The following is a 13,060-nucleotide window of genomic DNA, read 5'->3' as shown; positions in this document are numbered from 1 at the left end:
TCGAATTCCCTGTCTTATCAAAAAGTTCTGATTAATTACCGAAATAGTCAGAGGTTGCCTGAATGCCTTCAGACTTAAACACCTTATTCAACACTACATTGGTAGCCCTAATAAGAGAGGAAGACCCAATGCTAAGTCTTTTCGTCAAAGCGTTTCGAGTTAGAGTAGACAAGGTTAATGAAAATTTCCGTTACTTAAACCAGTTTATTCGAGATATTCACGAAATCGATGGGTTACGTTACATGGATGGAAATTTGGTTATCGCTTTTACCTCAAGAAACGTAGTTATAAAGACATTTCATGAGGCCCATCCAGGACAATTCGGCACAAATTACCTTGCTCAGTATAAATCGTGGCCTCATATAAACCGTCAAACTTATTTTTACGGTATAAACTGTTCTCAATGCACAAAAACTGGTAAGAAAATAAAAAGTAATATTTCTTGTACCCAAACCTGCGAATTAACCACCTTTATCGGAACCTAATGAGGAATTAAATACTCAATTCCCCGGTTCTTTGGATTCTAGTTGAGGATCTTCCACTTCATCAAATACGGTGATTGAATTCTTTCAGGGTTCCTCTCATTTAAACTCAATTCGCTTTTTTATTCTTGTCGACCACGCGTCTTTTTTTACTAGCCAATACATTAAGTTTTATTGATTTTCCAATCATATTAAATTAAGTCTTTTTAAGCAGCGATCATCGCTCTAACGGTTTAGCGAAAAAACTTGTACATACTTTAAAAAACAAATTATTAGCAATGGCTCAAGAAACATCAAAAACGTAAAAACGTACTTCACAACACGCGGTGTCAAAAATTATCTGGAACCTACGTTCCTCCTTCCAATCAAAATTAATTTTTCACCTTTTAGATACAATTCAAAAGAAAATCCTACAAAATCTGTAAACAATTAGCCTCTGATAAGTTATCAGATGGAGTTTTAGACAAAGGAAAATCATTCCTAAGCAAAGGAAGGGCACTTGACTTAGTGTCCGACGACCGGATCAAAGACAGATTAAAGGACATAATAATCCTGAAAAAAAACTAGTTTCGGAGGCTATAACTACCCTTCACCATCCAAATCTTCATTATCTCGAATGCCATTACAAAGTTTTTTCAAAGCTAGTATACTTTGGAATATTATGGAGAGCATAAACGGAAATCCTTTTTGTGAAAACAGAACCAGAAAATTATAAATGCTTCAAAAACCACGATAATTTTTTCGACGGAAGAATTATCAGAAAGTCCGATTTCGTCCTACGGAAATCAAACTCGTCTAATATTCGTTCGTTTAGAGGAAATGTTTCCTGTCCGGTTCTTCCTAACTCTGATTTTGAAGTAGGCTCAAAGCGGACTATGAAAGCAAAACAGACAGTTACTAGGCCACAAGATAAGGCTTCAAACTGAGCAAGCTACTTCCGATAACGACAAAAGAACCAGAGTCTCAAAATCCTCAGCCAAACCGGGTAGAAACAAATCTTAGCGGACAAAATAGAGTTCAAAAACACAGTTTAATTAGCTTGCGACAAACCAATGCTACTTCCTTTGGACACCTAATGTATTAGTGGCTGGGAATGGATTGCTGGAGGTTTCCCTTGTAGAGATTTGATTACGGAATGTTATATTTCTGATAGTATTAGATAACCGAAACCTAATTTTCCCACCTGAGACTCTCATAAAGCTCGGGATAACACAAAAAACAGAGATTTTAGACGGCTAAGCTTCATGGTCGGATCCGCTTGATTTTTCAATCAGCATCATCCCCGCAGGTTGGAGCCGCATCCAAATTCCACCAATCACACAGTCTCCAACCATTATAGAAGCCACACAACCTGACTATCCGCCAGATTACCAGATCTCCCAAAACGATGCGACGGTAGACTTCCCGATCTTCGAGATAACCGAATCTTCGGACGAAAACCCGTCTGGCCAAGGATCTTTAAACAACAATAAAATCACCGGTAACAAGTTCAAACATCGACGATCGGGGTGAATTTTAGGACCTCCCCAGTTTTGCAGAAGGAAGACACCATGCATAAACCTTATAGATTATCAAGACAAACAGGCTAGATTAGCGACAAACCCGATCATTCTTGACCATCATCTACAATTCGGATGGGACGGTCAGACTTCATCCTCAATTCCCTCGGCTCGGATAAGAAAAATCCAATTTTCTCAATCCACTCCAACGACCAAGTAGCGAGCTCATCAGACTCTTCTTCAGCGGACCTACTATCCCTCTCTCGAAAAATCAGTCCTTGAGAGTAGCTTTGGACAAACTCAATCAAAGTCAGAGGATGAATTGCCTAACGCGGAACTGGAAAATTCATGGGAGATGAGAAAAACTAATTCAGTGAGCTTTTGGTCACCGCTTGACTATTCACCGCTTTTGCAAAACGCTTGATAAGCTTCATTGTCAGATCCGCTTGATTGCGCATTCAGCATCATGCCCGCAGGACGGAGCCGGATTCAAACTCCACCAATCACACAGTTTTCAACAATTATAGAAGCCACGCAACCTGCCTATCCGCAGGATTAGCAGATATCACAAAACGATGCGACGGTAGACTTCCCGATCTTCGAGATAACCGAGTCTTCGGACGAAAACCCGTCTGGCCAAGGATCTTTAAACAACAATAACATCACCGGTAACAAGTTCAAACATCGTCGATCGGGGCGAATTGTAGGACCTCCTCAGTTTTGCATAAGAGACCATGCATAAACATTATAGATTATCAAGACAAACCGGCTGGTTTAGCGGCAAACCCGATCATTCTTGACCATCATCTACAATCCGGATGGGACGGTCAGACTTCATCCCCAATTCCTTCGGATAAGAAATTCCAATTTTCTCAATCCACTCCAGATCAATCATTGAGAGTAGCTTTGGACAACTTCAATGAAATTTGGAAAGTGAATTCTTTAACGCGGAATTGGAAATTTCATGGAAGATGAGAAAAACTAATTCAGTAAGCTTTTGTTCACTTTGCCTTAAGTTGGTTAACTTTTTTCTCTTTTCGATCACTCAGTACACACCTGCAGTGCTAATAAAAAGTTTTTACTCTCCCTCTTCTATCTTTAGTTTTTTCAGTTACTATTAATGTAACACTTACGTGCTAAGTTTTCCATCGGTTTCACTCTGAGAATTCATTTATTAACTTAGTTTAGCTGCTTATTTAGCAAACGTTTGTTATGTCATGTTTTCATAGTGCATAACCCAGTGCTTATTTATTGTAGTTTGTCAAAATTTCTTCTGCTTCCTCTGGGTGGAGAAAAGGGTCAGCTACCTTTTACTTCGTATTTGTTTTTTTTCCTATCAAGGGGAAAGTTGTGAATTGCAGCATTTATGATTTTAATATATTTGTAATTTTTTATAACCGGTATTGACGTTATGAATTTGATGTATTCGTTCTCTCCGGCGGAGAGAATACTCGCTCACTTTTTAATGTTTGAACTTTGAGATTAATTCACATTTTATCTTAGCATTTTATCTGTACATAAGTAGAATTAGCTGCAAAAAAATAGCATTTTATCAAACTGATAATACGAAAAGAAAAATTGTTTGAGTTTTTTCCGACCTGTAGATCATAATATCGGGTGAGTATTTTCTCCGGCGTCATTATTTGATGTCTCAGCCGCATGATGTCCTCTGAAACTCATGGATTCAGTGAAACTTTCGATTGCTCTTATCTTTTCGGCTCTTTTTCCGTTACCCCCTTTCAAATTCAATTTTGAAAAGTCTATTTAACGTTGGCAATGAATGGATGCAATGAAGTTTGGCGTGGTGAAAAAATCGACAATTCTGAACAGATTTGTTTTTCATACTTTACATCTTTTCCAACTCAAAGTTCTTGCTCTCTGTCTAACCTTGAGTGAAGTGTTTTGTCTCCTCGGCCAGCAAAGGGTACTTCTGCAGCGCAAATCTCCTCCCTTTCTCTGTCGTTGCAAAGTTCAGCTCACACAAAACTTTATCATCCCTCAAATCATCCGCTAACTTGGACAACGCTGTCAAATAATAAATGACCTTTCATTTGCCATGCCCTGTATATTGAGTGATTGTTATGTAATGGTCTGACTGATATTATGCATCAATGTGATATACCGTCTATGAGGTGTCCACATACCATCATGCACATGATGGCTATGGCGAAGTTCCACATGTTAGTGACGATGATGTTCAAGGGGTGTACAACCATGAGGGCGTACTTCCCACTGCTCTTTACTGTAGTGCTGTTCGCCGCCTCCACCTCGGGCCAATATGACTCCGCCCACTGCATCAACACAAACTCACACACACGCTATCATCTATAGCCATAGATGCTAACACTCGCGCATTCATGCTAACACTTCTCTGGGATTCGACCCCCTGCCGAGCCAAAGGGTCCCCCCTGTGTGCTATTTTGAGATATCCTTATTTGGTGACGGACCCTAAAAATGTTCTAAAGGCGCCTTTGGCGCTAATATATACTTATTCTGAAGGGGAGCGCGCGTCGATTTTTTGGTCAAAGTTTCCAAAACTGCCTAGAAACGCCCGCGGCGCAGAAAATTTGGCCAAAACAGGGTCTTCTCAGTGCTTTAGGAGAGCTCGGAAAATCTATTTAGTTGACAAAAGAAGGTCGACAAAATGCTTGAATTTTTTTTTAATCCGCCCCCACCCTCTAGAAAAACCTAGATCCGCCCCTGTTCACGTTTGTGATACGCGCTCGTTGCTTGCGCGGGTGTGTGCAACGTCCCAAACAAAAATATAGCCCAATAAATAAATTGACCAAACGCATGCAAATTATCAACAAGGATAGCTGGTTGCTGTGCATGTAGCAAACAATGTTCCGACCACAAAAAAGTTAAAAGTTGGTCGCATCACGACTGCAAGGGCTTTTATTTGATGTATCACTCAAACCAGTCCGATGATTTGTGGAAAACCAAAAAAAAGAAAAACTAAAACACAGCTGAATACAATGTTCCTCCCCATTTTCACAGGAAAGGTTCTTTGTAGAATTGAAAAAAAAACAATTCGCTCACAACACACTTAATCTAGGCCGTTTACCTACTAAGCCGCAAAACAAAGGGGGTAACTCAAACCTCTTTGTTACAGTAAGAGTTATAGTGTTGTTAAAGTACACATAACGAGAGTATGCTAGTGAGATTGGTTAGCCAACTCGGCAAATAGAAAAGTAAATAAAGCACTAAGCTCAAAATAGTCCAAGCTCTGAGGAATTAGTCCTGTCTTTGGAGGAAAACTGAATGGGGGAGAGAATGTGCTACCCCCCCCCCCCTCGGATTAAGAACCACTGGTCGGATCATTGCGAAATTCACAGGAAGGATACTAGAGATGATTTGACCCGGGCATTCAAAACCCTGGATCCGGGGACTACCTGGGTCCGAGTGATAACGGTTCCTGGAAGAGCAAATCACCCTGCTGGGACTCGGTATCTAGCAATGAATGACCCCAAAACTTAGTATATGGAAGCCCTAGATGAGGGAAGCTTAAGACCCCAGACCCTTCAGACCCCTACTTCCGGTTTTCTGGCCTGTGCAAATAAACCCCCTTTGACTTCCGGAAGCTATTTTTTGACCCCTGGTGACCCTAGGAAGCGGAAACTAGGAGGGTTGATAGGTAGTGGTAAGACAAGCATTGCGTTTGAGTTTGGACCTAATCTTACGGTCCGACCGAAAGTTATTAGCACTGGGGAAAAATACCCCTGGGACCAGAAATAGGCAATTAAGAAAAATATTGAGCGAGGGCATATTGATTTTATGGCGTTAATGTGTAGTAGACTCAAGTCCCGGAAAAAGACGTCCCGCAAACAAACCCTCTCCGTTGGCTCCTTCCGATGTTAATAGCCAATTCTGGGAAAAGGTGACAAATTGGAAAAAGATAAATCGGAGAGTGATAATCGTGTATGGATGGAACTTGGCAGGTAGGACCCCCACCCGGCTCTGAACTCATGGGCCTTTGCTTGACCTCTGGTGACCCCGGGGTGATCCTTAATTGAACCTTGGAACATGTGTGGGATAAACCAAATAAAAAACCTTGGGATTACTGCCAGTTAAACGCGAACTGTAGCTGAGGTTCAGTTGGACGTAATTTTTACTTGAAGCGATCTAAATAGCCACTGGGAGATTAGCATTTAGAACTGGTGTACCTAAGGGAACTTATACTTTACAGGACGAACGTGGAATGCACAGCAGCGAATGTCGGGACTTACATGGGAGGGAGGATATTCAATTATACCGGTGTACAAATAGACATACCTGTGGTGGGATTGGTACGCAGCTTTTAGAAGAGAAAAAAATAACCAAAACCAAGAGAAGTTGGTAGATCCGATCGTTAGTTTTGAGAGATTAACACTAAGTGATTGTGTAGCCTGACTGTTAATCTAGGTACGGATCGAAGTGGGAACCTATTCTAGAAGTTTGAGAAAACGGTTAATTTTAGAGATTGAATTTGCGGGTTGCTTAAGAGACAACCCAGTTAGGAGAACCCATCTTAAATTGAACTGTCAGATCGTTATATTATTTAGCCAGAGTTAATTCCCTATAACGAGCTCTAACCAATTATTTTGTCATTACCTGACAATTCCATTAATCAGATTTGCTTTACGTGTTACGTGTGTTGATTGAATATAACTTTGCCGGCTCTTTTTGTCCAAGCGTGTTCGATTAATTTTAAGAAGAAGTGAGAGTAACAGCGAAAAGAGCAAGAAATTTACGCGGTGCTAGCAATTTTTACAGGAGATTATAAAAGAGCCACCTCAAATAATTTGTAAGCCATTATTTGAACGATCTTGGCCCCCATTGATTTGAATAATCAGCGAATTCTAAGTTGAAGCAGACTCCCCTAACTTACATTCTTTGCGAAGAGCCGAATAGCTCGTAAAATTAGTTGGCTCTTTTTTCCTTTTCCCCCACCTGCTAACTAATAAGGTCACGACAAACATATTTGTCTTGATACTCAACCTCGTAAAACCACTGGTTACACTAATATATTGAAGGTCGTGTGAGGTGGGGGGCGGGGGTGATCGGAAAAAGAGCCAGTTAGTTCAATCAAAAGGCCAGTTAGTTCAATCTTGAACAGTTAGTTCAATCTTGAACAAAAGGCAGGTCATGAAAAAAATAAACTGCCAAAGTCCATCAATCTTTCAATAACCTTGAAAGATAAACTTTAAACTAGATAGACTTTAGACAATCAATACTCCATTAAACTACTGTACAGTAAAAAGAGCTTACGTAATAAGAACATCCACCTGCAAAAACAATTTCGAACAGGAGGAAACAGGCGCACACTTTGATGTACTTCTTGGGGTTAACTGAAAGCAGGATTAGTCTAGAATGTTCTCGCTCCATCATCTTCTTCAGCTCTTTCCTGAAGGTGATGTTGGGCGCAGTGATCATGACAGACGAGCACAACCTTAGTAAGCACATCACTGCATCGTCTGAGCTCTCCGAAGAGTTCCGGTAGAGAGACAGTTCTATTCTGGCGTACAGAAACACGGACATGACCGCTGCCAACACCAAAAAAACTCATAATTAAATCAACAAAAACATAGTTTCTCAAGTACTCGCTGTTTTCTTTGACGATAAAAGCTCCCGCACTGACAAAAATGGACTATGATTGATTTTAGTATGAAAAAAGTACGAAGATTAAATAAAAAAGATAAAGATTGATTTGGAATTGGTTTAAACTGATCTAAAATCTCAGCTAAAACAATTGTTCCAAATCGTTTTTAAATCGATTCAAATCCATTTTTTTATTCAAGTTTCTTAAGTTTTGAAATTTTATTGCATTTATTAATTGCTAATTATTTTTCATTTTACACCAATAGCGTGTTTAACATGAAAAAGACCAAATAAAAAGACCAAAATATCGACAAAGTTATTTTGTTTCCTCGCATAATTTGAGTTCAAAAATTGATCTTTAATGAACCTTTTCTTGACTCGTTTCATAAGTTTTTGCTCAAAATCTGTTTTACATTCATGATTTTTTGTGATCTTATTGAGATCAAAATTTAAATTATTCTGACCTTTTTCTTGTTTGTTACATAAGATTTTGCCCATAATCTGACTTACAATGATTTCCTTGCACATTTTCAAGCTTAAAATATGTTTTATGTGGATTATTTTTTTGAGTTCATAACATTTGGCACGTGTGTTTTTTATGTTTTTGAAAAAATCGAGAATATAATACTTTAGGTCGGAAAATCCATGCAAATCGATTAAAATCGATTTCTTAGACACTTAAACAGATTTAAAACTTTCAAAAAAGATTGATCCAAACAATTTAAAATCCATTTAAAATCTATTTAACTTCGGTTAAATCAATTTAAATTGATCCCAAACAATTTTTTTGAATGCGGGCTTATCTGGAATGCCATGAATGTGAAGGTCATGAATGTTCTGACTGCATTTTAACGCCTATGAAAAAAAAAATTTGGTTTAAAAAATCAACCACTGACACGCAATGGATAAGTACAAAAGATTATATGTTGCGCCTGGTTACATATTAACAAGAGCAAATGCGTGCTTCGATTCAAGTTGGAAGATGAATATATGGAGTGTCATTAAAATCCGGATTGATTTTACAAAAAATGACAGCGTATGGGGTATCGATCCGGATCTCTTTTGATTGTAAAGCGAGTAAGCTTGCACAAAACTAAAATACGAATGGCATGATGACATCCTTTCTAGAATACTACTTTGATAGTTTCAGCACGCGGAATGTTATTAATGTGGAAAAACATCAGACTATTCGAAAAAGTCAATGGAGGCTATCTATTCGAGGCTAGTTAAGGAACAGTCGAAATATGCAGGGCTTTGGCCTGGTATAAAATCCTTTTATTTTATTTACCGCTCACGCTTGTATAGGACAACTATATTATCCGGTTTGACCAAAATTGCTTATAGGCAATCCCATACAATTTCGTACGCACAGAAAGTTATATAAAACTTTTCAACAAGCTTTTTTTCTATATAAGAAAATTGTCTGACAAGCATTTTCCCATAAAAGTACAATCGAGGTTTGCTCCAAAGCTATAGAACAATTATAATATCCAGCTTGACCAAAATTGCTTATAGACAATCCCATACATTTTCGTACGCACAGAATGTTATCTAAAAAAACTTTTCAACAAGCTCTTTTCTATATAAGAAAATAGTATGACAAGCATTTTCCCATAAAAGTACAATCAAGGTTTGCTCCAAATCTTTGTCTTGCAGAAAATTCATAGGTTAAGTGGCATGAATAGCACAGATGAACTAATTCCGACGATTCGCCATGTAGTTTAATGTGTTGAATTTCACTATCACACAAAATTATAAGAAAAGAATGTATTTTTTTGTATAAGGATTTAACAAATTTCTACTTAGCAAAAAACTTAGTGGTTGAAAAACATGAACCGGTTTTTTGACAACTTTCAGTATATAAAAACACAAAAAATCGTTTTATTTGTTATCACTCTCTTTTAAAAATGAGTCTGGCTGCGTTAAAAAACAAAATTAACAATTTCGCATTAAAAAATTTCGGATAATCTTTGTTTGAGTCCGAACAAAGAATTTTTCTAAAATTTTTATAATTGCTTATATTTATACCGTAATTTCTACAGAAAATTTTGTAGTCATGAAAAACGTTTATCAATTAATTTCCACAAACAGAAATTGTGGGATACAACTTTTCCCAATAACTCTATGTATGGAATTGTATGATAAGCATCATTTAAATGGAATTATTTGACAAGCGTTTTTCTTGTACGTAGGTCAACCCGGAATTGTAGTCAAACTAGTCTTGAATTTAACCCCATCACTTAAACTAAATTGTCGCATGATAACTTTTCTAATTTTGAGCTTTTGACAATAAATTTGTTAGAAAAAATGAAACATTCCGCCCAGAGCGCAAATATTCCATGGTCTTCTCCAAAATTTAGAGCAAAAACAGAGTAAAATCATTGAGCCGTAGTGAGTTAGGACCGATGTGGTTAACTCATAGAGTAATTTTGGATAGGGTACACCGTCTGCTCGTCACGCTATCTTATTTTCGGCCGGATAGATTCGTGCAACTTCTTAGTCTAATACCGATCCTAATCTTACTCTTATACTTACTAGTCTCAGGGTGTTTAACTAGTCTCTGCTAGGCTCAATAGATCTAGGGTATACTGGTTTGTTGCGGCTGCTGAAGTTCTCTTGGAGAGGCAACTAATTTCTAAGTTAAATTCAAATCTCTCTGGTGCTGAAATTACAAGTAATTTCAGCACTTACAAATAAGTGGTTTGTTAGTTAGATGGATCATGGTTGGTTAATATTAAATACTTTACAGTGGTAAAATATATAATTTATCCAATCATAAAATATAGTTTAGATCAGGTTCCACCCATCCGGGTTTTACGGAGTTTTTTAGAATTGTCTTTCTGCAATTCAAAGGATGGATGATGGACGTTGGTATTTTGCGAACATCATATTCTTATCCGGTTTCTTTTGTTAGAGAAATTCCAGGACGCTGGAATGAGGGATATCAATCGTTGTGTCTTCTTGTGACAACGACTGCGTTTCCCAACGAAATCAGTCTGATTTCAGAATGGTTTGCTATGACGGGTTCTTCTGTATTATGTAGAGAACTTGTTTGTGTTCGACCTCGTCTGGGAATGGCGTGGAGATTGTGCGTGGAGGGGATGCCTTGTTACTCGGATCTGTACATATACTTGAACATCGAGGTGGTCATTGGTCTAGTTCAATGAAGTCCTTTTCTGCGAAGTCAAGTCGTACTCTAAATCCTTTGAGTTGTGATTGTGGACGGCATATTGGTTGTGGTTGACCATTCTTTTTCGTGTGTAGTGGGGTCATTTTGTCTTTGGATGTTCGTCTTTGTTGTTGTATGCTGATCTATATACTGCAAGGTATAATTTACATTTTATAAAATTTTGATTAGTCTAGTTTTTTTATTATGATTTTAGTTAGTTGTTTTCACAAAAGCATTTTGTTTTAGTTTGGTTATTTTGAAGAGTTACTCATACTTGAGTACCTCTTATTAAAACTAGAAGTGTGGTCACAAAGCGTGGATGTAGCGCGGTGGGTTAGGCTGGCTATAGAGCATGCTCAGGGCGTCCTCTCTGGTGGGTTAGGCCAGAAGTGGGAGTATGATTTCGTGCGGTTTTTGTGAGAGGTCCTGTTATGTGATAACGTTTTATGTTATGTTTATGGTGGTCTTTCTTATGTTCCGTTGTTGTGTCTTTTTTCAAAAATCAAATTGTTTTTGTTATGGGTTTGTCTTTCGACTTTTTTGTGTTCTATTATTTCTTTCTTAGACTTTATAATAGTCTTCAAAAGAATAAGTTATCCAGTTTTGAACTGGGTTAATCTGGTTTGGGTACCGTTGGTTTCCTTTTCTTAGTCATGCTGTTATTTTATGATTTGAGGTGTTTAGTAAGCTGCGTTGGTTAGTTTGGTTTAGTATATAATTCCTTTCCAACCGGGTTAAAGGAAAGTTTGAAACTTGTTATCGTGTGTTAGAATTGTTGAGTGTGAAAACTTGAAACTGAAATTCATTATTTAAACAATTCTTCGTGGGCGAGCTGTGCGAGTTTGGATAGAATTCTTGTGCGAGTGAATGAAAATATCAAAAGGTTAGTACTGCATTTTCATTTTATTAATTTACTACATAGAATTTCAATTTTACTGCTAGTTTTGGGGAAAAATTTAAGTTACAAATTTTCATCATTATTAAGTTTACTGCTTTTGGGGAAACAATTTATAAATTAATATACTACATTGGTATGAATTTTATTATATTATTTGCAAAATATTAATAGAGTTTAGAAGATTTTAAACAAGTTTTTTATTTTTCATTTTTCTTTTCTGTTTTTTGCAGATGATCGTGGGATGAAGACTAAAAATCTAAATGAGACATGAATAAAGAAAGGTTAGTATGATTTTCAGATTTATTAGTAAAGAATATGTACAATTTATACTTACCTGTTAGTCGTCGGGGAAAAAACCGTGGGGGAAGATGTCGTGTATCATATCAGAATTTGTTAGTAATTTTGCTAGTATGCGAATGATGTTTTTAGTTTGAAGCAGTGGCCAAAGCAATTGAAGTGCTTTAATAGTTTTTAGTTCTTCGGTGCCAACTGCAAACTCATAAGGTGTGTTTTGGATTAGATTATATATTTTGTGATTGTATTTAGTATTATGGATGAATTCTAATATAGGGATTTCTATAAATTGGATAAATTCATGTGGGATAAGGAAGGGTCTGGATTCTTCTGCGTTAAAGGTCTTCGTGATGGGACAAAATATATACATTTGTGATATTGGGTCATAATTGCGGAGGATGCCGTGGAGGTTAGTATCTTTGATGCAATATGTGAGAATTTAGAAAAAACGGCGAAGTGTACTTTGAATTAAGAAACTGAAAACGATGGTGTGGTTGTCTTGATGGGGTGTGTAAATCAAAATGATTTTGGATGAAGCGGTTATATGTATAGGTGTGGGTTTGTTTAGTGCGTAACAAAATGTCGTGTGAGCAGTGCAAATCGCGTTCATGTGGTGCAAGGAAGTGGAAGGTTAGTGAAAATAATTGAAACTTTTCTTTAAAACTTTCGTAAGCTTGCATGTCAGTTAGTGCTTCAGAAATGATGTGATCATATTTTCGATCGAATATGTTGAGTGTGAATACATATGCTGTTTTTATGAAAATTTTTTCTGTTAGTTGTGGGTTAGCGAAGCGGTCGTCATCTAAAAATTGATCTTGGTTAGTGCGGATGATATTATGGTCGTAGTATTCTAGTGTGAACCGTTAGCTCGAGGTGCAGTGAATGTTTTTAGTGATTTTTTATATCCTATGTAAGTGAATTGTCTATGTGTTAGTGGTGTAGTGAGTCGATATAGCATATCTTTATTCCTTTCTATATCGTTATGAGTATTAGATAGTGGCAGGCAAAGGGGATTAGTAAAATGATAATATGATGTCCAATGAAGTGTAGGCATTAAAACGTGTTCATGTACAAAACTTCGTGTGTCGTTAGTGTCATGAGGGGTGTTTAAAGTATATTGTGGAAATGAAGGTAGGGTGAT

At 37.4% G+C, this 13,060-nt stretch overlaps 2 protein-coding genes across 5 annotated transcripts in view; one reads left to right on the top strand and one right to left on the bottom strand.

The window, feature by feature from the left end:
• Nucleotides 1-13,060, top strand: part of LOC134845296 (RB1-inducible coiled-coil protein 1-like) — a 524,841-nt gene that overhangs the window by 320,117 nt on the left and 191,664 nt on the right. The gene's annotated exons all lie outside the window — the stretch shown is intronic.
• LOC134856779 (uncharacterized) overlaps nt 1-13,060 on the bottom strand; it is a 151,419-nt gene that overhangs the window by 119,613 nt on the left and 18,746 nt on the right. For 3 of the 4 annotated variants that reach the window (XM_063873049.1, XM_063873050.1, XM_063873052.1), the window contains exons 4-7: nt 7,229-7,503; nt 4,104-4,272; nt 3,869-4,006; nt 3,580-3,650 (exon numbers count right to left, since the gene is read on the bottom strand). In XM_063873049.1, the coding sequence (XP_063729119.1) occupies nt 3,580-3,650; nt 3,869-4,006; nt 4,104-4,272; nt 7,229-7,503 (653 nt within the window). The remainder of the gene's footprint in view (nt 1-3,579; nt 3,651-3,868; nt 4,007-4,103; nt 4,273-7,228; nt 7,504-13,060) is intronic. The other variant, XM_063873051.1, reaches the window with a different exon arrangement.

Source organism: Symsagittifera roscoffensis, chromosome 1, assembly GCF_963678635.1.
Source record: "Symsagittifera roscoffensis chromosome 1, txSymRosc1.1, whole genome shotgun sequence".
In the NCBI taxonomy this organism is placed as follows: domain Eukaryota; kingdom Metazoa; phylum Xenacoelomorpha; order Acoela; family Convolutidae; genus Symsagittifera; species Symsagittifera roscoffensis.
Note: the sequence above shows the minus strand (reverse complement) of the source record. Positions and strands in the feature narration are given on the sequence as shown.